The 27,030-nt window shown below is 34.5% G+C and overlaps 4 protein-coding genes across 7 annotated transcripts; all 4 read left to right on the top strand.

Annotated features, from left to right (window-relative positions):
- The first annotated feature begins 208 nt into the window (after window positions 1–208).
- LOC111368301 lies at window positions 209–10,251 on the top strand. The gene is made up of 12 exons (XM_022989537.1): window positions 209–399; window positions 1,004–1,024; window positions 2,827–2,983; window positions 3,126–3,148; window positions 3,211–3,423; window positions 4,297–4,481; window positions 5,309–5,401; window positions 5,540–5,728; window positions 6,226–6,291; window positions 6,409–6,482; window positions 9,783–9,962; window positions 10,180–10,251. The coding sequence occupies exons 1-12, from the start codon at window positions 209–211 to the stop codon at window positions 10,249–10,251; spliced, it is 1,464 nt and encodes a 487-aa protein (XP_022845305.1).
- Window positions 10,252–12,888: 2,637 nt separating this feature from the next.
- On the top strand, window positions 12,889–19,271 carry LOC111368699 (subtilisin-like protease SBT2.2). The gene is made up of 10 exons (XM_022990106.1): window positions 12,889–13,603; window positions 14,169–14,322; window positions 14,476–14,873; window positions 15,285–15,380; window positions 15,823–15,895; window positions 16,035–16,317; window positions 17,201–17,529; window positions 17,792–18,062; window positions 18,157–18,438; window positions 18,757–19,271. The coding sequence occupies exons 1-10, from the start codon at window positions 13,380–13,382 to the stop codon at window positions 19,179–19,181; spliced, it is 2,535 nt and encodes an 844-aa protein (XP_022845874.1). The 5' UTR covers window positions 12,889–13,379; the 3' UTR covers window positions 19,182–19,271.
- Window positions 19,272–20,000: 729 nt separating this feature from the next.
- On the top strand, window positions 20,001–24,114 carry LOC111368698 (protein LOL3-like). 4 transcript variants are annotated; one of them, XM_022990104.1, is made up of 8 exons: window positions 20,001–20,252; window positions 20,906–21,019; window positions 21,819–21,929; window positions 22,173–22,297; window positions 23,047–23,127; window positions 23,227–23,298; window positions 23,413–23,452; window positions 23,765–24,114. In XM_022990104.1, exons 1-7 carry the CDS (start codon window positions 20,246–20,248, stop codon window positions 23,443–23,445), a joined length of 543 nt encoding a protein of 180 aa, XP_022845872.1. In that variant the 5' UTR covers window positions 20,001–20,245; the 3' UTR covers window positions 23,446–23,452; window positions 23,765–24,114. The 4 variants fall into 4 exon arrangements, with proteins under 4 accessions (XP_022845872.1, XP_022845871.1, XP_022845870.1 ...); XM_022990103.1 differs by having other exon boundaries at window positions 20,002–20,252; window positions 23,413–23,445; window positions 23,758–24,114; XM_022990102.1 differs by lacking the exon at window positions 23,765–24,114 and having other exon boundaries at window positions 20,002–20,252; window positions 23,413–23,487.
- Window positions 24,115–25,313: 1,199 nt separating this feature from the next.
- On the top strand, window positions 25,314–26,309 carry LOC111368423 (CASP-like protein 1B2). The gene is made up of 3 exons (XM_022989645.1): window positions 25,314–25,614; window positions 25,724–25,847; window positions 25,941–26,309. Exons 1-3 carry the CDS (start codon window positions 25,376–25,378, stop codon window positions 26,181–26,183), a joined length of 606 nt encoding a protein of 201 aa, XP_022845413.1. The 5' UTR covers window positions 25,314–25,375; the 3' UTR covers window positions 26,184–26,309.
- The last annotated feature ends 721 nt before the right edge of the window (window positions 26,310–27,030 follow it).

Here is a 27,030-nt window from a genome sequence, read left to right as displayed (position 1 = left end):
TTTTGCAGGTTAAAGTTGTGTCCTTTTTCGACTGCTCGAGTCCAATTTATTTGAATCTCTTAAATATTCTAATTAGAGAGAATACTGATCCAAAAAATACATTTTTTCTCCTTAAAAATGAGTTTAGGAGTTAGGACTCACACAAAGTGGTGGTTCAAAAACCACTTAAAAAACTAATTATATTTTTGTTATGGGAGATTTAGAGAAAATGATGAGGCAAAAGATAGACATGAAAGAAGGAAAAGCACATGCCCTTGAGCCATGCTCAAGTGTTTGCAATATATGTCAAGAAGTCCAAGTCGAGTACAAGATAGAAACATCTTTGATAAATTTCAAGATATCGCTCTACTACTTTTTGAGAAGAGCACTAACTAATGCTAAAAAATTTAATATACACTGGTAAGCATCATCTAATTTGGTCTCCCATTCTTAAATTTTAATTTATGTTTGACTCGTGTTTATAAATAATTATAAATACCTAAATCACTTTTCATTCACACATAACACATATTGAAAGAACAAAAAATAAACTCATTTATTTATTACTTATTTCTATCTATTTATAATTTAAAACGTTTACTAATGATTTCCAAACATACTTAACCCTTGTTTGAGCCCCATTTTTGGGAAAAAAAATACATTTTTGAATAGTATATTGACGGAAAATGTGTAATTAAAAAATAAGAAAAATTTCTAATTTACGTGTAATATTATTCTATTAAAAAATATGTAGTTGAAATAAAATCAAAATATTGTTTAAAATTGTATTTTTTTTCCTCCAAAGAATGAAACTCAAACAAGGGCTTAATTCTATCGTTCGACGGTGAAATCCGACCAAAAAATCCTACTCAAATGATCAACCTCTCTATTCTATCATATGATATCATAGAAAAAGTTCCCACTAAACCAAAAAAAGGGTATCCCTAGGTCAAAGCGATGCAGTTAATTATGCTGACCACGCCGCAGGTGCCTTTTCTTTCACATGTACCTTCATTCGATGCAGCACCCCGGCAATACCCCGCAGGTATACACAATAGTTTTTATCTAGAAAATTTGTCCTTTGCTTTTGCCCATGTTTAGCACATATTTTCTCTCAAGCACATTTTAAATAGAATTTTGCAATACGTACATAAAAGTGGTATATAAGTAGCTACTGGAAATGATATGGAGGGAAATGATTGGATGAACGAGTTGACTGTATTTTAAACTGACAAATGATAGACTGCCATATAATAATTATGTAATCACATATGTAAATTTTGATATACATTTAATAAAATGCTTTTGAATAATATACTTTCTTTCAATAAAATAAATTTGTATGTGAACTCATAACTTTTCTACTTTTAAACCTACATTCTTCAACTCACTTTTCACAAAATACTCCCTTTATACGTGGCTCAAAATTTTATATAATTTTTCAAGACAATTTAATCCTCAACATTCTATAAAGTATGTGTTGGAAAAATGAGTGAATTGGCTCACTTTTGGCACAATTTTCGATGGGACCGTTGGTCCAATTTAAAATATCAAAGTTGATATGTGTTTTTCTCCGTGAGAATATTGAAGTCATGTATTTATTTACCAAAAATGAAGCTCGGGTGAATGAGAAATTGGAGTCTAAAGTGGACCATTGGAAATGGTCTATGTTGGTGGGAAAACTTTGTCCTACATAGGAAAAACATGGAAACCAAAACCACTTTATATATGGCTATGTATTGGAATGGTGTGATCATGTGTAGCATAGAGGCTCTCTCCACGTGCGTGCACAGGGAGTGCAAATCACGGATAGAAATAGCCTTCGGACCATGAACTTGGGTGCGGGCGCGACCTGCGCACACGAATGTCGGACCGAACGGAGCAAAAACTGGCCAGTTTGGATTGTCCGCGTTTGGCAATTTTTTTTTGTGATTTTCCAAATGACTTTTGAGTGTCTGAAACTCCTAAAACTCCAATGGTCAAAACTGAAATGTAACTCCAAAAACTGCAATGGTTAATGCAGAAAACTAATGGTCAGATTCAGTTTATATAATTCACTCAAATTTCAGCAGTTCATACACTGAAAAATTTTCATCTGCAATTTCCAGCCTGCTTTCTGTTTTGTTCCGTCTCATTCCAGTAAAGTGATATTGTTCGAACACTCGCCCAGTTTGCCGGAGTAGAATCACATTGCTCAGATTCTGTTGGTTATCGTTGTATCCTGAGAGACAGGCGCTCGAACTAAACCTCTAACACCACTGTGAGGGGACGAATTTGTTTTAAGGAAATCGTGTTTACACAGGCCTCGGGTTGAAATTATATCTGTTATTTATTTAGTTTACAATTTTGCAAATTTATTTATTTAATTTGCAACGTACTTGAAATTTCTGTTAGAAATAGATAAATAAAATAAACTTTTTTTTTTAATTCGTTATATGTGTGAAAAAATTGATTTCACATATAGACTATTTTCTATTTGTAAGTTAAAAAACTTGGTGTTATTTTAGTTAGTGTATGAATAAAATACTTTATGCAAATTTTTGTACAAATACGGTGAGTTTCACTTGCAAATATAGTAAGCTGCCATATACGGTGAGTTACACTGCCAAATACAGTGAGTTCTATTGTCAAATACGGTGAGTTGACTGCCATATACGATAAGCAATTGTCAAATACGGTAAGTGTGAATCGGGTGTCTAAAACACAAATACGGTATATGAGAACCCGATTCCACTTCATACACTACCGATTAAATATAACAACAAACTTGAGACAAAACTCCTTAATACGTATTGGTAGTAAACAAGTTTATTTGTTTATTGGAGACTAATAACTGTTTCATTTTAGAAATGCTGTCGAACCAACCAACATGGATGTGACCCAAACTATTCCTGCTGAAAATGAAGTTGTGGGCTCTACTATGGCTCAAGGGCCAAGCTCTGCTGTGATTAACTTGCCTAGTCGTGTTGTGAGTCAAACTGTGGCTCTAGCAACTGGCCAAACGGTTACTATTTCGGTTAATCATGGAGAGAAATCGGAGAAATTCAATGGCTTGAATTTCAAGAGGTGGTAGCAGAAAATGTTGTTTTACCTGACCACCTTGAATCTTGCGAGATTCTTGACTGAGACTGCTCTTATACTCAAAGAAAGAGAAGGAGATATTCAAGCAGTCAGTACACTTGATGCTTGGAAGCATTCGGACTTTTTATGCTGAAACTACATTATGAATAGTTTAGCAGACATACTATATAATGTGTATAGCACGATGAAAACTGTTAAGGAGTTGTGGGAGTCTTTAGACCGAAATTACAAAACTAAGGATGTCGAGGCTAAAAAGTTTATAGTCGACAGATTCGTAGACTATAAGATGGTGGACTCCAAAACTGTTATTAGTCAATTGCAAGAATTTCAAGTGATTCTTCACGAAATTCATGCCAAGGAATGGTGTTGAGTGAAACCTTTCAAGTGGCAGCAATTATTGAAAAATTGCCCACCGCATGGAAAGATTTCAAAAATTATTTGAAATACAAACGAAAGGAAATGAACGTTGAAGAACTTATTGTTAGACTTCGAATTGAAGAAGACAACAAAAGTTCAGAAAGAAGTGGTTCAATCCTGGTGTTACTAAAGCTAATGTTGTAGAGCATGGTCAAAGCAGTAAGAGTTCCAAAAACAAGTTTGGCCCATCCAATGGAAAAAATACCAAGCACGGATTGAAAGGTAGAATTTCTAAGAAAAAATTTCAAAAGAAATGCTTCAATTGTGACAAAGTGGGCCACAAGTCTTCGGAGTGCAGATTGTCAAAGAAGAAGAAAGAAGCAAATGTTGTTGATTACATGGCACAAGATGTGTCGGAGTTGAATCTCTCAACCGTCGTTTTTGAATTGAATATGGTGGGTTCAAACTCTAAAGAGTGATGGATTGACACTGGTGCTACGAGGCATGTGTGCTCTGATAAGGAGCTGTTTACTGCGTTCGAAGCAATTGAAAATGGAGAGAAGTTGTTTATGAGAAATTTAGCAACTTCTGAAATCAAAGGTCAAGGAAAGGTGGTTCTGAAGATGACCTCGGGAAAAGAGCCGACTCTCAACAATGTGCTATATGTGCCAAAAATTCGTACGAATTTAGTGTCCGGGTCTCTTTTGAATAAGTATGATTTTCGCATTGTATTTGAGTAAGAAAAATCATTCCATCAAAAAGTGGAATGTTTGTCAAAAAATGTTATATTTCCGACGGTATGTTTAAACTGAATGTAATGGTTGTGAAACCAAAAATGAATAAAGCAAATTTTTTTGCTTATTTGCTTGAATCTTCCAGTTTGTGGCATGGTAGACTAGGAAATGTTAACTATGATACTTTACGTAGACTAGTTAACTCGAATAACATACCCAAATTCCATAATGATTTCGAATATAAGTGTGAAACTTGTGTTAAGACAAAATTGACAAGGTCATCCTTTAAGTCAGTTGAATGGAGCACAGAACCAATTGATTTAATTCACAGTGATATTTGTGACTTAAAACTTGTACAAACAAGAGGTAGCAACAAGTATTTTATTACTTTTATCGACGATGACACAAAATACTGTTATGTGTATATGCTTAAAAGCAAGGATGAAGTTATAGAGAAATTTGTTCTCTATAAGAATGAAGTTGAAACTCAACTTAATAAGAAAATTAAGGTACCACGGAGTGATCGAGGTGGTGAGTATGGAGCACCGTTTATCGATTTCTGTGTATAACACGGAATCATATATGAAACCACCGCACCTTATTCACCGCAACAAAACGGTGTAGCTGAACCAAAAAATCGTACCTGAAAAGAAATTATGAATGCAATGCTAGTAAATTTTGGGTTACTTCAGAATATGTGGGGGAAGCTGTGTTATCAGCAAATTACCTTTTAAATAAGGTGCTCTGAAATAAATCGGAAAAGACCCCTTATGAGTTATGGAAAGGAAGAAAGTCTACCTATAAACACTTGCTAGTGTGGCTGTTCTAACACCAAAGAAGGTAAGGATAGATCCAAAAACTATAGACTGCTTCTTCATTGGCTATGCACGTATAGCAGTGCTTATTGATTTCTTGTGTATGATTCATAAATTCCAGACATACACAAAAACGTGATAATGGAATCGAGGAATGCTTCATTCTTTGAAGAAGTATTTCCATACAAGTTCAAAGAGGAAGCCAACTCCTCTAAACGAACATATGAGACAATGACTGAAAATAGTCAGGACGAAGAATTAGAAGAAGAAACTGAGGTTAGACGCAGCAAACGGGAAATGACAGAAAGTCTTATGGTCTTGATTTTCTGACCTATATGTTAGAAAGCGAACCTCAATGGAAAGATGCCATTAAAGGTGAAATAGATTCCATACTGCAAAATCATACATGGGAGCTAGTGGATATTCCTCCTGAATGCAAACCACTAGGCTACAAATGAATTTTCAAAAGGAAAATGAAAGCAGATGGAATTATCGAATAGTACAAGGTCAGATTAGTAATAAAAGGTCACAAATAAAGGGAAGGCCTTGATTACTTTGATACGTATTCTCCAGTGACGAGAATAACATCTATTAGGGTGATACTTGCGATTGTTGCTTTGCGAAATCTAGAAGTACATCAAATGAATGTTAAAACGACTTTTCTAAATAGAGATTTAGAAGAAGAAATTTACATGGAACAACCCGAGGGAAATTTAGATGGAACAATCCGAGGGGTTTTCGTTACCAGGACAGGAAAAGAAAGTCTGTAAACTAGTGAAATCACTATATGGTTTGAAACAAGCACCAAAACAATGACGTGAAAAATTTGACAATGTAATGATAGAGAGTGGATTTAAAATTAATGAATGTGACAAATGTGTTTACGTCAAAGATACTAAAGATGGCTATGTCATTTTATGTCTTTACGTTGATGACATGCTTATTGTTGGTAGAAACAATAAGATGATTGAATCCACTAAAAATATATTAAATTCGAGATTTGATATGAAAGACATGAGTTTAGCTGATATTATACTTGGAGTCAAAATCTCAAGAACATCATATGGGCTTGTTCTAAGCCAGTCACAATATGTAGACAAAATTTTGAAAAAAATTCAACAATGATGATACTGGCTTGGCTAGAACACCGATAGATACGAGTTAACATCATTCTAAAAACAAAGGTGAAAGTGTCTCTCAAGTAGAATACTCGAGAGTTATTGGAAGTTTAATGTACTTAATGAGTTGTACAAGACCAGACATAGCCTACACAGTCAGTAAATTGAGTAGATATACGAGTAATTCAGGAAATGATCACTGGAAAGGTATAGTAAGAGTACTGATGTACTTAAGATATACTCGTGACTATGAAATACACTACTGCAGACATCTAGCGATCATTGAAAGATACAGTGATGCTAATTGGATATCTAATATAAAAGACTCAAAGTCCACCGGTGGATATGTGTTCACTTTGGAAGGTGCTGTCATCTCATGGAAATCCTCTAAGCAAACGGTTATAGCCAGATCTACGATGAAATTTAAGTTTATAGTCCTACAGAAATGTGGTGAAGAGGTTGAATGGTTGCGCAACTTCTTAGAGGATATTCCAAGATGGTCCAAATGTGTGCCTGCAATTTGCATATATTGTGACAGTCAATCAGCAATAGGAAGGGCACAGAGTAACATGTACAATGGTAAATCTAGACATATACGTCGTAGACACAATACCATTAGACAACTACTCTCAACTGGAGTTATCACAATTGATTATGTTAAGTCAAAGGATAACATTGCGAATCCGCTAACCAAAGGGTTAAATAGAATGTTAGTTGGGTAATCATTGAAAGGAATGAGACTCAAGCCCTTGAAAGAATAAGTCATTACAAAGGAAATCCAACCTAGTTGACTGGAGATCCCAAGATCTAGGTTCAAAGGGACAATCTAACTGTAAAGACTTGATAAAATTAATGTGTGGGCATCACCTCCTATCCATTCCTATGATATTACAGTGATGCCCGTAAAGATGAAGGTTAAGCAATAGGCTTTTAATGATTCTTATGCGTCGAAAATCGATCCAAGTAATCGGGTTACTTGTAATAAGAAATCACCTATGTGAGAAAGAAGTGGGGCCACTTCTAAAAGAATTGTGTAGAGCTCAGTTCTTAGAAACTCTCACAGAACTAGGTATATGTTCATGGCCAAAACGAACATAATAAGGAGAACTGAAGGGTGTTAGGAAGAATCCTGTATGAAGTATATCATCGTTTACACAAACGACAAAACAGTTCAAAGACATCGCGTCTACTGGTAAGTCAGTAAAGTAAATATGCTTTCACAAAGGAAGGTTCAAAGGGTAACACCTACCTATCCTATGCAGGCTTCAACCGTTGAACTTTATCACCAAGTCTTATGTCTCACGTTTCGTGTCTCTCTCAATTTTCATTCATGTGAGGGATTGTTGGAAAAATGAGTGAATTGACTCACTTTTGGCACAATTTTCGGTGGGACCCGTTGGTCGAATTTGAAATATCAAAGTTGATATGTGTTCTCCTTCGCGAGAACATCGAAATCATGTATTTATTTACCAAAAATGAAGTTCGGGTGAATGAGAAATTGGAGTCTAAATTGGACAATTGGAAATGGTCTATGTTGGTGAGAAAACTTTGTCCCACATAGGAAAAATATGGAAACCAAAACCATTTTATATATGGCTATGCATTGGAATGGTGTGATCATGTGTAGTGTAGAGGCTCTTTCCACATGCGCGCGCGTGGGGAGGGGGGTGCAAATCACGGACAAGAATAGTTTTCGGACCTTGAACTTGGGTGCGGGTACGACCTGCGCACATGAATGCAGGATGAATGGAGCAAAAACTGTCCAGTTTGGATTGTCTGCATTTTGCAATTTTTTTTGTGGTTTTCCAAATGACTTTTGAGTGTTTGAAACTCCTAAAACTCTAATGGTCGAAACCGAAATGTAACTCCAAAAACTGCAATGGTTAATGTAGAAAACTAATGGTCAGATTCAGTCTATAATTCACTCAATTTCTAGCAGTTCATACACTGAAAAATTTTCTTCTGCAATTTCCAGCCTGTTTTCTGTTTTGTTCCGTCTCATTCCAGTAAAGTGATATTGTTCGAGTACTCGCCCAGTTCGCCGGAGTAGAATCGCGGTGCTCGGATTCTGTTGGTTACCGTTGTATCCTGGGAGACAGACGCTCGAACTAAACATCTAGCACCACGGTGAGGGAGTGAATTTGTCTTAAGGAAACTGTGTTTACGTAGGCCTTGGGTTGAAATTATATATGCTATTTATTCAGTTTACAATTTTACAAATTTATTTATTTAATTTGCAACGTACTTGAAATTTCTGTTAGAAATAGATAAATAAAATAAACTGTTTTTTTTAAAATTCGTTATATGTGTGAAAAATTGATTTCACATATAGGGTATTTCTATTTGTAAGTAAAAAAATTTAGTATTATTTTAGTTAGTGTATGAATAAAACACTTTATGCAAATTTTTGTGCAAATACGGTGAGTTTCGTCTGCAAATACAATAAGCTGTCATATATGGTGAGTTACACTGTAAATACAGTAAGCTCCCATATACAGTGAGTTATACTGTCAAATACGGTGAGTTGCAAATACGATGAGTTGCACTGTCAAATACGGTGAGTTGCACTGTCAAATACGATAAGTTGCACTGCCATATACAGTAAGCAATTGCCAAATACGATAAATGTGAATCCGTTGTCTAAAACACAAATACGATATATGAGAACCCAATTTAACTCCATACATTACCGATTAAATATAACAACAGTATGTATATCAGTTCTATAGGATGGAACACATAGCCCGTGTTTGAGCCCTATTTTCCAAGAATCTATTTTCTTCAAACTCATTTTCAATTACTCTTCCTTAAATTAAATAATTTTATGTCTGAATTCAAAACTTGTCATTATTTTTTAATCATACATTCCCCAGAAAATTACAATCACAAAATTTATTTTTTCCCAAAAATGGGGCCAACCAAGGGCTTGGGTTTTGGATGAAGTGACATGCGTTGTACTTGAACTCCCTTCTTAAAGGGCATTTTTGACAAATTGCATTTATTTTCCTTTGGATCAGCCAAAAAAACAATTTATATCATACCACACTTTTATAAGTTGGAGTTGGACCATATTTTATTTGCGCTCAGCGTGCGTCTTAAATCTTCACTTAGAGCCTGCTTGGAAGTGATTTTGAGAATTGATTTTTTGACCATTAGAAGAAAAGTGGGGTCCATTTACGGCTGAAATAGTGAAATAAGGGTCAAAAAATTAATTTTTTTGGGGAAAAAAATCACTCTCAAATAGGCTCTTAATATATCACTTATTTCCTCAATATATTCATCACATTTTTATTGTCAACCATATGTTAATTAACACAATTTGACTTTGATACCGACATATCACAACTTATTATATCCATCATATTTATTAAAAAAATAAAAAATACAAAAGTCTAACAAAATAATTTTCCCTTGTTTTACAACACATAAATATAATATTTTGACAAAAATCATCGTAAAAAATGCGGTGTGCTAATTAATGGAATATGAAAAATAAAAATTCAATTAAACATAGCTTAGAAAATAAAACCACAATAAACAAAAATAATAAGTACAATTAAAATACGATATCCTACGTATATAAAAGAGCAAATGGACGGGTTGGACACGTATAAAAAATATACATCGTCCTGTGCGGATTTTCCTCTTTGTTTTCTTTTTTTACACAAAATTAGTAAAATCACTATTTTTCAGTGCAGCCATGCCTTCACATTTTCTCAATTCATGTCAATCTGACAAAGAAACACCCTTTCTCCATTTTCCTACGCTACCGACCACGCTTTTTCAACAAATCTGCCATTCCAAAAGAAAAGGCTCTTAAAGAAAGCATCAAAATTGTCAAAAGCTTGAAGGGGAAGAATTTTTTTCGAGGCTCGTCTGTAAGTCGAAGTGTCCAGTGTTATGGTTCTTCAAAAAATTTATAGAATAATATATAAATATTGTTTATCAATCACTAAGTGTGTGATTCATCTTTATATTATAGAATAATATATAAATATTGTTTATCAATCACTAAGTGTGTGATTCATCTTTATATGATTTTGAATTAATCATCATTTTTCTTAAATTTTCTTTGATCATTGTATTTTGTTTTAGGTTTGCATAAACGAGCATAGTATTAGTTTTGTTCAAAATAGCTTCGAGATGATGATGAATTCTAGCTTCTGAGATAATTTTGTAAGAACTATACTATTAAAATTATTATTTTTTACTTTCGTATTAAACTAAGGCCAATATTAAAGATTGAATAGTGATTATTGGACGAAATCAGGAGAAAGGGGATAGACTGTGTTGGTTTTTTTATGGACTCAAAAAGGGAGATTCTTTTGGACTAAAATTCGTTTTTGGAGTAATTAGTCCAATAATCCGGTCTGTGCTTTCCTCCCATTTCATCCAAGATGGAGAAACTTTCTCCATCCCTCGGATATTTTATTTTTTGTTTTTTTTTCTCAGTTATCTTTTCTTTTTTAAATTTATTTTGTTCATGTTATAAATAACTTTCTTTTTAATTCTTTTCTTTTCACGATAAAACTTAATTTTTTCAGTTTTAATTAAATAATATTTATATATTCTTTCTTTTTTTGTAACTTTTTTTGTTTAATTTATTTTGTTTTGTTTTTAAAATATATTTATTGAAAATTGTTTTAAAATTTCTTTTCTCTTCATATTATAAATAATTTTTTTCTTGATTTAAAATTCTTTTTAATTATTTTCGTTTTATGATAAAACTTAATTTTTTTAATTTTAATTCTTTTAATTTAATTAAAAAACTTTATAATAATCCTTTTTTTTTGTTTATTTCTATTTTTGTCTGCAATTTTTTTTGTTATTTAATTTTTTAAATCATTGAGTTTCTTTTCTTTATTAGTGTTGGATTGGATGAAGTGAAGTGAAGTGGTGTATGAAAATGGAGAAATATTGCAGTGCAGGTGATGGTTGCGGTGAAGTTGCGAGTAAAAATGGAGAAATGATTGAAGGCAACACAACATCATTTTTGCTCCCACGATGAAGAAAATTTGAAATTATTTTTAAATTTTTTCTCTTTATAATAAAATTTAATTTTTTCAATTTTAATTAAATAATATTTATATATTCTTTATTTAATTTTCTTAACTTATTTTTTTGTTCAATTTGTTTTGTTTTCATTATATTTTTCGAAAATTGTTTAAATTTTTTTTTCATATTATAAATAATTTTTTGTTCGACTTAAATTCTTTTAAATTAAATTTTGAAAAGTTTGAAGATGTTTTCTCCCTTTGTGATTATGCCCACATCTACATTATTTTCAAATATTCTAATTACCTGAAGCTCCAATGGCAACAAAATCATTTCATTGGAAGAAGGTTATACATGAAATTGCACTTAACATTTTAAACTATAAATTAGGATACTGCATGGTGCTTATCAACATTAAAAATCATTTTTTATGTAATAGTGTAGATATTGTTATGTTTGTATATTTTGGTGATATTTAATTATTATAATCATAGTATGGATTAGGAGCAAAATTTGAGTGGGCTAAATCATATTTTAGGCTCAGCTAATATATATAGAGAAATATATTAGGCATAAAGTTTTTTCCCACAAACTTTTGTACAGGGAAATGCTTAGTACAAATATATGCAAATTCTCAAATGTTCATATGAAGAATAAAAAATATACAGAGAAAATTTATGAAAAATAAGTCAATTTCAACGAATTTATGAATACCTTTCAAATTTATAAATGAAATTTTCTAAAATTTATATACATTTATTTTAAACATTAATAAATTAACGTTCAACACACGTTCACTCACTAGTATCAAATAATTTTTTTTTTTTTTTTTTTTTCTATATAACCACCTTCGAAAAATTAAATGAAAAGGCAAAACTAATCCCTGCCCCCACACTACTCACGTGCCAACAACCTTGCTCTAGTCATCCAGTAGCAACTTTCACCTCGTCTTGCTTCTCTTTCGAAAGCCTTGATTCATTGTATTGTAATGAGACCCAACCCAATGCTTGTGTTCGCCATGGACGTGACACCACAACTATGAGATGTAAATTTTTAATTAGGACAAATTTCTTCAACAAGTACAAAAAAACTTGGTGGGATGGACAGATTTTGAGATGAAATGTAAAATGAAGGTTGAATGGAATGTTATTGAATTGTGTACAATAAACGCTTTCTCCTGGTTGTCTCCTTTCTTTCTATTTTTTACCCATATTGACAAACAAATCGAGCGAAGACTTGTATGCCTAGTTTCAGGAACGGTAGGTACTAAAAAGTTCGTAAAGGATCTAAGTGCTATCTTTAGCAAAGGTTGAGGACCCCAGTACAAATTTTTCTTTTTACTATGCCCCTGTTAGGTGAGGACTTAAATTAATTTCTTAGTAGATTTTGATTAAAATTGATGAAATATGTTGTTGAAAAGTTATAAATCTCGTAAAGTATATGATTATGACTTTGACTAAAATTTAAAATTCACTCCTTATTAAACAGGGTTACATGTATTTTTGTTTCCTGAACTTTTCCTCTCTTCTTTTGTGGTGTGTTGTTGAACCAGGTGTGGGGTGGGACTTGAGAGTGGTCACGCTCAGTCACAACTCACAAGTCACAAGGCCCACTTTTTTGACAACTTTCTCACCAACAAACAAAAATAAATTAGAACGTTGGGAGCAATGGCCTACCACGATCCTACACTAAAAGCCCCGAACTCATCATGTTCTCAAATACGGGTCCCATCGTTATCTTTTCAGTTCAACAAATATTAACAGCTCTTTCACAAATTTTATTTATTTTTTCATTCTTTTGACAGGTTTTTGTTAGATTAATTTTCTTGGGTGCAGTTCAAAATGGCAGCCAACAGTGCAAAAACTACAAACCCAACAGTTGGAAATAAATAAAAACAAAAGAAAACGTCCATTTTTTTCTCCTTATCCCACTTTTCATTAACACTTTCTTGTGATTTTTTAAAGAATAAACAAAACAAAAACGTTCATATGCACACCACCCAAGAAAGTTGCAGATGCTCCTTCCTCTCTCTAGCTATACATTTTTCTTCTAAAAACAATAAATTTTGAATTAATTGACTAGGGTGTTGGAACTTCTCTTTACAGCTATGCGTAGTTAGTGCAAAATGGTTTCTTCCTTCGTGGGTTTCCTTCACTCTGCTGCACTTGGGAACCATTAATGGTGGATATGAGTAGTTGTACTTCTTGAAGCAAAAGCTGTACATTTCTCATTCGAGGAATACTTGTTTGATTTCTTTCTCTTGGGAACTCTTGGATTTTACTTTTTGGGTTGCACCCAAAATGGAGGATGGTAAAGGAGTTAGCTTTATAATGCTGCTGCTGTGTTTGTGGATTTTGGTTGGGTGCTGTTTGGGACAGAACACTTCAGATTCGGTTACTGCTGTGTATATTGTGACAATGAAACAAGCCCCTGTTTCTCATTACTACAGTGAGTTCAGAGTGAAGAAGGAGCATCAAATTAAGCGGAGCGATTCTGAGAGAAGGACTAGACTGGATAAACCCAGGTATTCTTTTTCTTAAATATTTACTCTTTAGATTATATAAATATATAATGCAATTTAAGGAAACGACAGATTTATAACTAGCTGGATTGTTTCATATGTATATTGCTTTCTTGTTTTGTAGAAATGATTGGAAGTTGGATAAAACTGATTATGAAAGGAAAAGCTAAAATATTGATTCCTTGGAAGTTTCTTTTAGGAAAGTAGTGGTATAATATTTGGGTTTTAGTTATTAAGGCCTAATTTGTGTCTTGTATTTAAGTTGAAATCTATAAAGGTTCCTAGGCATTTGTTTAAAAATAAAATAAAAAAAATAAAATTAAGTGCCTACGTTAGAATTTCCAAAAATCATTGTCAAAATAGATAATTGATGTCGGTTTAGTTTTTGCTGCACGTATATGTGAATAACGTTACTTATCCAGAAAATTAGATTATATGTATTTTTGCTATTGTTATCGTCGGAATATTGGGTGTCACAGTCTGTCTCCATGTGATTCAAATGTTTGGATTATGAATCAAGAAGGTTGACCTATTATTGTTTTGTTTTTGGTTTTATATTTGAAATCAGCAATATTTCAAGAACAGATAGGCACCGCGGATCATATGTAGCCCGTGTACATGATTCCCTATTGAGGAGGGTATTAAGAGGGGAAAAATATCTTAAATTGTACAGCTACCACTATCTGATAAACGGATTTGCTGTGCTTGTCACCCCACAGCAGGTTAGTTGCTAAATTTGTCACACCTTTATTGTTAATTGACTTCAACGATACTTATTGTTGACTAATTTTGCGTATTATTGTAAGTGCTATATTTGCTTGATCAAATCTTTTCACATTCCTGTTTATGAATTTTCACGCTGTTGATTTTTAAAGGCTGGCAAGCTTTTGAGGAGGAGAGAAGTGTCAAATGTGGTTTTGGATTTCACTGTAAGAACTGCAACCACTCACACTCCCCAGTTCCTAGGTCTTCCGCAAGGGGCATGGGCAAAAGAAGGAGGATTTGAAACTGCAGGAGAAGGGATTGTGATTGGATTCATTGACACCGGAATTGATCCATTGCACCCCAGCTTCTCTGATGATGCACCTGATAAACCGTATCCAGTACCAGAGCATTTTTCTGGCATTTGTGAAGTCACGCGAGACTTTCCATCTGGCTCCTGCAATAGGAAGCTTATTGGGGCTCGCCATTTTGCGGCATCTGCCATAACTAGAGGGATATTCAATGCCACTCAGGACTATGCTTCACCGTATGATGGGGATGGCCATGGAACGTAAGTATAGGCCTTGTGTTGTTATAACTAGATCACTATCTTCCTAAAGTACATATTGATATTCGTTGTAGAAGGGTATTTTCTCCCTTTCTATCATAGAAAGGTTCTACAATTCAACCTAGAAAATTGTGACTTTTGTAAAACCATCTTAAATTCCTTTGCCTTCCTCTTTTGTCGTGTCTGAAAATATTTTTCGCACTTATTCTTTTGAATTAGTTCAACCCTTGATAGGATAGCTTTTAGTTTCATCTCATGTCATGCAATGAGAGGAAGAAAAGTTAATTATATGAAACAGAAAACATCTTGAACTACAGATATAAATCTCCACCTTTCATGATGCAATTATTTCAATTTTAAGTTGTTTCTTAATGATTAAGTAGCTAATTTGTCTAAATTTTCATAATGATGCAGCCATACGGCTGCAACTGCAGCTGGAAACCATGGGATTCCGGTCGTAGTAGCTGGGCATCACTTTGGAAATGCCAGTGGAATGGCTCCTCGTTCACAGTAAGTTTACTTTCTGCTTTGAATTCTATTTATTGCCTTCTCTGAGTCACATAGTCCTCAACCTTACACAATATGCTTTGACATAAAGCCCCTGTTTGGCCCCCATTAAATTACATTCTATTTTTCTCTCTTTTATTTTCAATTACACAATCTTCTATAAAATAATATTACATAAAAATCGAAAACTTTTCCTTCTTTTTCAACTACTTATTTTTCAAAAAAACACTATTTCACCAATTTTCATTTCTAGAAAATGGGGGCCAAACAGGGGCAAAAAATATAGAAGGAATTTGTCTTGTTAGTGAACTTCATATGAAGTGTCAAGTGTTCATCTCTAAGCAAGCGCTCTAAAGTTCTGCAGTTTTCATGCCAGATGGCGGATTTAGTTTCCTAGTTTTAAATATGCTGAATTATGAATTGACCACATGACAATATTTTCTAGCATTGCTGTTTATAAGGCATTATACAAGAGCTTCGGAGGCTTCGCGGCGGATGTAGTTGCTGCAATAGACCAGGTACACCTCTAATAATGCTGCATTTTGGATTTCCTTGCATTTTTCTTTTATTATATTTTTTCGTTCGTTCATACTCTGAAATTATTAGTCATATATGTCATACATTGATATTGATATGATTACTCATTCAATTTTGCAGGCAGCTCAGGATGGAGTGGATATAATAAGCTTGTCAATAACTCCAAACAGGCGTCCTCCAGGCATTGCCACTTTTTTTAATCCTATAGACATGGCATTACTGTCAGCCATAAAGGCAGGTATCTTTGTAATACAGGCAGCAGGGAATACTGGACCATCACCTAAGAGCATCTCTTCCTTCAGTCCATGGATATTTACTGTGGGTGCTGCTTCTCACGATAGAAGCTATAGTAACTCTATTGTCCTTGGAAACAACATAACGATTTCTGGAGTTGGATTTGCACGTAAGTCGGGGTTCCTGAATTATTGATTGACTTATTTTATTCTTCGGAAAATATGGTATCCATCCTGTGTCTAGTCATACACAAGAATCTAAGAGCAATTTCTATAGCGTAAAACAGTCTGGATTGAAAAAAAAAATCATTTGATGGACCAATTATATATACTGATTTTATTGGTTTATCTAACCATAAATTGAAAGGCTTAATTTTGTCCTTATGTTATTGTCTTTCGATCATTCGGTTTAGTTCTTCATCAAACCTATGATTTTATGGTAGCTTTCTTGATTTCCTCTACATTGGGCAAATTCGGCTAATTTTTTTATGTGTTTTATCCGCGGTAATTCATTTATTTTGATGGAGAGAGGGTCCGCTTGTAATCTAAATATTTTATTTTTTTTCCTTCTCTAGTTCAAGCTGTCCTGATTTTACACACGATTTTTTTTTCTTCTAATTTTATAGGATTTTTATCTACATGTGAGATACTTTTTTTCTAGCTGTCCTGATTTTACACTCCCATTGTTATTTCGACACAAAAATATGTTTATAGCTTGTTTGGGAGAGAATTTTGGAAATCACTTTTCCCCAAATAACTTTCAAGTTTCAACCACGCATTCTTCCCAAAAATAATAATAATAATAATAATAATAATAATAATAATAATAATAATAATAGTATTCAATAAAATGAAATAGAATAAAATTTCATTGTTCACTTGGAAAAATCTCTCACAAACGAGCTCTTAGTATTTCAATGCTCACAACATTTACATACTCATGAGTTCATATTTGGACCATTGATGATAACACTCACTTCTCTTTGCTATAATCTACACCTTTAGTCGCATGAAAACATGAAATTATGTTAAGCTTTACTTTGTTGTGGGCAGCGGGAACGGATGGAGATACAATGTATACACTGGTTTCTGCAATTCATGCTTTAAATGAGACGGTTGCTGCAAATGATATGTATGTTGGTGAATGTCAAGATGCAAGCAATTTTAATCAGGATATTATTCAAGGGAATCTCTTGATATGTAGCTACTCAATCCGGTTTGTACTTGGGCTGTCCACTATCAAACAAGCTTTAGAAACAGCTAAAAACCTGAGCGCGGCTGGTGTCGTGTTTTACATGGATCCCTTTGTCATTGGTTTCCAACTTAACCCCATCCCCATGAGATTGCCTGGCATCGTAATTCCATCTCCAGATGATTCCAAGGTATGTTTGTATTCTTATAAGTTTTACCAATTCATAAGAATACATACAGCAGAGTTCTGATTCAGATAGATGTGAGAATGTACACTTTTCCCTAATATGGTGAAAATCTGCAACTGCTTGTGCACGTATCTCTTACATTGATGGTGAACAACTATAAATCTTTGTTTGCTTGCTCATTTTCAGATTCCTTTTTTTTTTTTATGTTTATTATTGCTCGTAAAAGTTGGAAATAGGGTTTAATCCATAACAATTTTCTTGGCAGGTTTTGCTCAAGTACTATAATTCTTCTTTGGAGAGAGATGGAGTTACACAGAAAATTGTTAAGTTTGGGGCAGTTGCATGCATCTCTGGTGGAATAAAAGCAAATTTCAGCCATTCTGCTCCGAAGATTATGTATTATTCTGCTAGAGGACCAGATCCAGAGGACAGTTTCCTTGATGATGCTGACATACTGAAACCAAACCTTGTTGCACCCGGAAACTTAATATGGGCTGCCTGGAGTTCCCGCGGTACTGAATCAGTTGAATTTCAAGGTACTTATCCCATGCATGAGAAAATCTTCAAATTACCACTGCATTACTTCAGAGATCTTTAATTAAGATTATGCTGGACTATGATAAATTCTAGGTGAAAACTTCGCTATGATGTCTGGAACGAGCATGGCAGCTCCTCATGTTGCTGGGCTTGCAGCTTTAGTAAGGCAGAAATTTCCCACCTTTTCTCCTTCAGCCATAGCGTCTGCACTTTCAACAACAGCTTCACTTTTTGATAAAAATGGAGATCCCATTATGGCACAACGTGCTTATGCGAACCCTGATTTGAACCAATCTCCTGCTACACCCTTTGACCTGGGTAGTGGTTTTGTTAATGCAACTGCTGCCCTGGATCCAGGCCTTATTTTTGATTCAAGTAAGTTGCACTGCTTCTATCATAAAGTCTCACATTGCATATAAATTCTTGAAAATTTTAGGGCATGTCATTATTCAACTATTGGTCACTACATGTGTTACTGGAGAAGATTCTCCAAATTTTATCGTCAATCGTTGTGCATCTGGCTATGACATAAGCTAAGTAAGAAAGGCTTGACATGCACCCAAGAAAACTTGTTTTAACAGAGGGAAAATACTGAAGTCAACCAAGTAAAGGGAAAAGATTTCTATTTAACTTCAGAAATAGCTATAAACAAAATGGCAAGATATCTTGAACCCTGATTTCTACCCGTTGCAGGTTATGATGACTACATGTCCTTCCTTTGTGGCATAAATGGATCATCTTCTGTAGTTCTAAACTACACTGGTCAAAGCTGTGGAGTTTCTACCATGAATGGCACTGACCTAAACTTGCCCTCCATTACAATATCAAAGTTGAACCAGTCGACCACCATTCTACGAGCAGTGACTAACGTTGCCGGAAATGAGACATATCGAGTAGGTTGGAGTGCCCCTTATGGAGCTTCCGTTAAGGTGATGCCGACTCACTTTTTTATTGCAAGTGGAGAAAAACAGGTGTTGAGTGTATTCTTTGATGCAATTCTGAACAGTTCAGTTGCAAGCTTTGGAAGAATTGGACTGTTTGGTACTCAGGGTCATGTAGTCAACATTCCTTTGTCAGTCATTGTGAAAATTTCATACAACACAACTAATGCCTGGTGATAATTTCCTTGTAATAGAGTCCAATTTTTTCATTAGTTGCTTTGTAAATGATTATCATTGTTAACAGGGGCGGATCCAGACCGTTTGAACTGTGGGGTCAAAATTTTTTTTTTCGAACAACATATTATGAACAAAAAGGAAAAATCGGTTGTTTGTTGTTCATGTTCTATATTTGCACTTTGGGAAGAAATCGGTGGATTATATAATATATCTATGGACTAAATAATGGATATGGACCATGTGATATGGATATAGATTTAGGATTTGGACTTTTTGGGACAAAAAATTAAGTTTATAGGAAAAAAAAAATTCCGGAAAACTGTGGGGTCATTTGACCCCACATGACCTCATGAGGGTCCGCCCCTGATTGTTAAGAAAACTGATTGTTTGAATCTCTCTCTCTCTCTCTCTCTCTCTCTAGATCAAAAATTGCAATATTGATCTTCAACTTTCCAAAAAGCAGGTTGGATTCCAACGTTAGAATTTGTTTGCACTGATAGTTCAAGTAGATAATTTCTGTGTAAACCAAATTGTAATCTACTGGAACTAATCTTGCAAACGGAACTATAATGTGGATTGATTTCAGTCACAATCTCAAAATTCACAGGCTTGATTTTTCTTGTCTAAGCTCAAATGGATTAACCAAAAAATAAAATAAAAAAAGAGGGTGGACTACAATGGTTTCAATTTTAAGAGGGCTATTTGGCAAATAACTAAAACTAGAGAGTGTAAATAGAAAATATCTAATATATGAGGACTAAATTGTAATTAAATCAAAGTGGAAAAGGATAGAAAAAAAGTATCTTCTCCGTTAGAATATGGAACGCAATCTACAAAAAGTCAATCCCACGCGCTTTTAAATAGCTGCGGAGAAGAATTATAATCCCAAATCCAAATCAAATTAGACTCTATTTCTTGCTTATTTTTATTTACAATTGTCCACAAAATCTCAATTCTCGTTTCGAACTTATCCCCTATCTACAATCTAAAAATATTCGTCGGATTTTGAGTTGGTAAGAAATTCTCCTTCTCTACGTAATTTGTCAATTAATCAGCGTTTACTGATGAGCGGAAAGCACGATTTTTTTTTTTGCTAGAATTTTAGGGTGTTAAGTATTTTTCGATCCAATATTTCTGATTCAGTTCAGTTATGACTAATTCATTGCACGTATGGTGTGCATTTTAGATTTTGATTTTGATTTTTTTTTTCCCTTAATGCTTGTTTCTTCCGAATTATATGTGTATGTGGTAATGTGCCCGCGTGAAACCTTTTCTTCTTTATTTCATTTTTACCCTCGGAACGAACTCTCGGGCCTTTAATTTTCTTTTACTTTAAATAATTTGTCTCTGCTGTTACTAGGTCCAAGTAATAAAAGATTGATTTTTTATTGTGTACGTAATTTTTATTATTTGGATTGAATCGATTAAATTCACTTGAAATTTTTGAGTATTTGGATTTTGTTTATAATCGGTGTTTTGAATAAATAGATAAAAATGAAGCGCGGAAAAGTGAGTAGATAAGTGGATAAAAAATGGTTTGATCAATTATAAACTGTTTCCGAACAAGGGTTTAAATGCCAAGTTTTTTTTCCTCCAGTAACTGGTTATTGTACTGGTTTCAAACTATCGATTGTTAAAATGTTGAGAGATTAAACATTTAGACTTGAACAGGATGCGCACGGTGTTTACTAGTAATTTAAATATCCAACTTTTGAACATTGCAGAAATGCAGGGCCAATTGGTTTGCAGTGGGTGTAGGACTGTCCTCCTTTATCCCAGAGGAGCTGCAAATGTTTGCTGTTCATTGTGCAAGGCAGTCACTTCTGTACCCCCACCTGGTATTACTTGACAATCTTTTTCGAAATGGCTATTTTATGTCCGAACTCCAAAACAAGGAAACTTCATTGAAGATCTCTGATAGGTCAACTTTCATTGTGTTCCTTGAGTATTTCACATGAATGAATGGGTTTAGGGGAGATACAGATGTAGAAAGTGGGGAATTTTTTATGTGTTTGGTTTCAGATCTCTAGGTTTTTCAGCTTTAATACGTCTTTAGTTTTGATGGTTCAACATCCAGTGTAGGTTCTTTAGTTAAGTTCATATAACATTTGTTTATTAATTGATTCTCAAAAATTGAAAGAAAGGTTTGCACGGTTAGGGAGAGAATATATCTCCAGGCCTGCTATTTTGGTCTTTGCTGACTGATTGTTTTTGTAGATTTTACAGAAGTTATCTGCAATTTCATGCTTAGCATAATATGTTTTAAGGAATAAGGAAGCCAAAATTTTCCATGGCTTCTCCAAGACGACGTGTAATAGTATGCACCTCTGCTAAGAACCTAGAGTAGGCAGTTTGTTTGACTCATAGATTAATCATCTGAGTCAAGACAGGTTGACATCTGTGCTGTAATGCGCATGTTAAATGAATTTCTGTGACCAGATGGAATAAATTCTTAGGGATAGCCTGAGTTGGTGATAGTTTGATAGATTAAGGGTAAAATAAGGCGAAGTTTTCTATAGTTATGTTTCCTTGGAGGCTGACTGTAACTTTCTAGAATAATGTATCTGATACAAGTCACAGTTTTCTGACACATTCTAGTTGGCATCTTTATCTTTGATTTTTGATGACAACATGCAGGGATGGAAATGGCTCAACTGATATGTGGAGGCTGCCGTACGTTACTTATGCATGCACGGGGAGCCACCAGTGTCAGATGTTCATGCTGTCACACGGTGAATCTTGTACCAGGTACGGACATAGGATTCTATTTGTATAATATAATGCTTAAATGCATCAAATATTATACAAAATTTCCCTTCCAGAATGGTGAAGATGTGTTCTCTGTAGAAGGTTGTATTTGGTTTTTGGCTTCGTACCAATGCATAATGGACAAAAGTGGCTTGTACAATATTCTTCTTAAATCCATGGATCGTGCTAGTTTCCTTTTATCTTCAGCTCATCAACTTACATTTTTAAATGATGGATGTACAGCACCTAATCATGTTGCTCATGTTAGCTGCGGTAACTGTCGTACAACGCTAATGTATCCAGCAGGAGCCCCATCAGTCAAATGTGCTATATGTCACTACATTACAAATGTCAATGCCTATAACACGGTATTTACTTGAAATTTTTATAGATCACTGCTGATCACATACACAGAGGAAATTTCTTAGAGCATTTTTGGGTTGGCTTAATTCTAAATAAGTCCACCTAAACATGCTCTTAGACTTTTGTTCCCTGCTTTGAAGGCTTCCTTTGAATCATGCTTAGGAAATTACTATATTTTTCTCTTTGAGATAAAAATGTTTGACAAATTTTTTGATGTAATGATTCAAATTATTGTTTGGGATTTATCAGTGTATGTGATGTAGGGCAACTTTTCCAGTTTTATATACTGCACTAAAATGGTTGATACTTAGTTATCCGAGTGAATTACCCAAATGGTCACTGAACTTTGTAAAAGGTTTCCATGGGGTCACCGAACTTTAAAAATTACTCAATTCATCATTGAATTTTGCAAAATGTTTCTACGGGATCACTCTCGGGAAACCTTTTGCAAAGTTTAGTGATGAATTTGGTGATTTTTAAAGTTCAGTGATCCCGTGGAAACTTTTTGCAAAGTTCAATAGTCTCACTCCTTTGTTATCCACATGTAGAAGTTTACACTTCTAACAAAACAAAGAAAAAGAGAAACAAAGAAAGGAAGAGAATAACAATTAAGAGAGAACTGGCTATTGAGAGCACTGTTCTTGTCCGTGGTTCTCTCAGGTGCCAATGTTGCAAATAACATTATCAAGTCGAATCCTGCTTTCTTTTTCAAAGATACTCATGCTATGTCTCTAACTTTTATCAACTTTGGCAGATAAGTGATACAAGGGTTCCAGCTCCTGTGCACGGACCTGGTGGGAACCCGCCATCCGCATCAACGCCGTCTACTTCCACCGTCAGTCCTTTTTTTTTTTTTTTGGCTATACCATTTATTCATTATGGTTCTGATAATTTTATGTTGCATCCAATGATCAATCTGGTCTATTTGCTACAGGCAACAGCCAATTTGCACAATCAAACAGTCGTCGTTCAGAATCCCATGTCCGTAGATGAAAGTGGAAAATTGGTGAGTTTTTTCGTATTTCCCATTAAGCTTTTCCTTCTACCTTGAATGTTTTTACCTATCGTTGTTTTGAATGCTGAAGATTATTTAAGCTGACCTGATTGTGACTGTTTGTAGGTGAGCAATGTCGTTGTTGGTGTCACAACGTAGGAAAGTTTTTTTTTTTTTTTTTTTTTTTTTTTTTTTTTTTTTTTTTGATAACCCAGGTGTCCCAGCTTAGCCGGACTAAATCCTGGACCTCTAGCCCCCGGCCCCTCAGTGACTAGTGGAGGTAAATCGCAGGTTGTGCCCTTGTTGGTTCCCAGGTTCCCACATGGCTTTTACTCCTTCCCCAAAGGGACCCTCCTCCATAGTTATTACATCACCAAGCTGCTCCAACCCTTCCTCTGGTTATTACATCACTTGGCTGCTCCAACCAGGAATCGAACTCCCCACACTTGGTTCCAGAGCCCCACAACGTAGGAAAGTTAATGATATGTAATACCTACTATTGGTTCCCACAGCGGATGGTCGTTTCGGACTTATTTGGCTTCAACTTCGTATAGAGTCGTTTTATGCATATTGTAATTGGCAATTAAAAGTATGGAAATACAATGCTGCAAGTGTAAAGTTTCATAAGAGACTCATTTTTTTTCTTTTTCTTTTTGTAGTTCATGGAAGGGACAACTAGTGGAAGTTGATTTTCCAGTCATTTGTTGGTGTTGTTTGATATTAATACATTGTAAATTAGTGGGGTGAATATGTTCATGTCATCCAGTTGATTGTAGACATTAACTTATTAATGATGTGTGTGAAATAATTTCTTTCATAATTGTGCTTCCCTCCTTATATTAGGCTAATTTTAATTTACATTTGCTGGATTACAATGTAATGCAATTACATGCATCGGTTTTTGGAGTTCAGATCTACTGTCTCATTTTTGTCATCTTTCTAATAAAAACTTGATGCTTCACTCCAATTTTGAGGGCAAACCCCATCTTGGATTGGGAAGTCTCATTACTTCGTTTAGGGTTCGTTTGATTATGAAAATGAAATTTTAGTGGAAAGAAAACGAATTTTAGGGAATTGAATTACCTAGAAATTGTTTTCTTAGGGATTGTAAATTTTCCTGTTTGATTGATATAATTTTTCACGTGAAAAATGTTGAAATAAATGTGATTTTTAGTGTTGGTTTGGCTTTGTTTTATATGAAAATTGTCAATTAAAGGAATATAATTTACTGGTATTAGGGATAAAATTTGTTTTCATTGAAAAAAAAAAGTTTAAGAAAATCATCTATCTTTTGGTATTCGTTTGACTTTGTTTTACATAAAAATTGTTAATTAATGGAAAATATATATATTTTTTTTTTACAATAATTCTTAGAATTTATTTTCATTACAAAAAAAAAAAAGAAAAAAAAAGGTCAACAGTAACCAGAAAAATTAATTCCCATCAATATGGTGGGAATTGATTTTCCCACAAAAGCAAGAAAAGTGCAACTCCCAAGAAATCTACGAATTTCTATTCCATGGAAAATGAACGCCTATCAAACACACAAAGTTGGAAAATGCCACCCAAATTTCATTTTCCATGAAAATGTTTTGTCAATGAAACGGTGCCTTAATTCTTTTATAATTCTTCGCCCATGAGTATTTTATGGTTAAATGAACAGGAATGAATTAATTAAATAAGAGACGTCTAAACTTTTGAAATTAGTTATTGCCCAATTGCGTTCATCTTTTTGTATCAAACTTAGCATTGAGTCCATGGAATTCGATGTGAGTCAAAGTGATCTAAGTCATAGTTTTCCCCTCCCTTTAAGCCATAATCCTTGATAATGTCTGAAATGGCACGCAATATCTCGTTCTTGTTTTTCCAATCTACTGTCATCTACATGTATATCCACCTTTGTTCTTTTTCCCAACAAAATCGGACTAACTGAAACGAATAAGAGAGAATAGTCATACTTACTAGAATGGAAACTGTGCATATGATTTATGATGATCACTCATATATATTCAGCAATGCTTAAATCTATCTGTATCTTCTTCTCTTAATTCTCCTCGACTGCCACCCTGACCCGACCCGAGAAGACGAAATGGCTTCAGAAGGTGGAGAGAAACCAGAGGGTTTTGGTGTGGAACAGGTGGCAGTGACTACGAGGTCATATGATTGGATCATTCCCATACTGAGGTTGCTTGCATTTTTTGCGACTCTTGCTGCGACACTTGTAATGGCGCTTAACAAACAAAAGAAAACTTTTGTTGTTGCCACTATTGGAACCACTCCAATACAAGTTACCCTCACCGCCAAATTTCAACACACACCAGCATTTGTGTAAGTTTCTAATTTCTTTTCAGATACACACTTTATCGACGCTTTTTAGATAAATGTTACTTTTAGTATACTGAATTGGACCGAAATCATATATACCTTACATTTACAGATTCTTCGTGATAGCTAATGGCAATGCTAGTCTCCATAACTTGTTGATGCTAATCGTCAGTATCCTGGGACCCAAGTTTGATTACAAGGGACTTCGCCCTTTAGTAATTGCAGCATTAGACATGGTTAACAATTCACCATTCACGTCGTCAATAAGTGACACTTAACCTGTTTTTTTCCGAAGATAAGTAAACGTGTTGATCTCTTTGTGAATGTAGATGAACGTGGCCCTTGTCTCCGGTGGAGTGAATGCAGCGGCTTTCATGGGTCAGCTGGGTAGGGATGGAAATTCTCATGCAAGGTGGAACAAAATTTGTGACAAATTTGACAGCTATTGCGACCGTGGAAGTGGTGCCATGTTGGCTTCTTTCATCGGCCTCGGACTAATGATCATCATCAACATTATCTCCATCGTCAAGCTTCGCAGTCATAAACTTGTTAACTCTTCTATTATTCCTTGATCTATAAAGCTATATATTTGAGTGTACTTATAGTATTCTGTTTTTACTGCCTAAAATAATGTAATTTCTCGTGTATTGAATATGATTGACGAAGAAATACATGTGAAATATTTATTTGTGATTCTATCTACTCAATGCAGAGGATTGCTTAACGAGTCGTACTGTACTAGACACTATTAAGAAAGATCCCATTAACTTAATATGGAAGAATTAGATATCCACGGCCATCTTCAAAGAGTAGAAGTGCCAAAATACAACAAGAGATGTTGAAAGATCATCTTATGATCATTACTATGCATAGCTCAATTCTCCATCTTCAGGCCGTCTTATCCCTCAGTGTTCAGTGTGTAACTAGCGTTCTATCGATCTACTCAATTCCTCCCAAACATCCATTGTGTTCCATGTACGGTTCAAGAGTGTCCCGTACTTTCTTTCTTACCTGCATACAAAAGTACGCTTTACATAAATTGGTACGTACACAACATTGTAACGGAAATTATAAGGATATGCAAGCTTTATTATGTTGAACATTTGGGAACAGAAATGCTACTTGAATAGTTCTGTTTGTGACTTGAATGGAACGAGTATTGTGGTTATTGTTGGGTTTTTTGATACCCAATAATTCGGACGATGATTTAAAACAGTTGTCAGATTATTTATCGACACCATGGACTTGGCTCGGCTCGGAGACAAACTACACTTTTGGATGGCCCAAGTCTTGGTTAGTGTTGGGCGTTGGGGTATTTGTTGAATTAGTAGATTGTGGGTTGGATTAATCGGTAGCCCAGTAGTTTAGGTTTTAAGAAGCCCTTTTGCACAAGTTTTTGGCCCAAGTTGTGTGTCTAAC

Source organism: Olea europaea, chromosome 19 (genome assembly GCF_002742605.1).
Source record: "Olea europaea var. sylvestris chromosome 19, O_europaea_v1, whole genome shotgun sequence".
Classification (NCBI taxonomy): Eukaryota; Viridiplantae; Streptophyta; class Magnoliopsida; order Lamiales; family Oleaceae; genus Olea; species Olea europaea.
The sequence above is the reverse complement of the archived record's forward strand: the minus strand, read 5'-3'. Positions and strand labels throughout refer to the sequence as shown.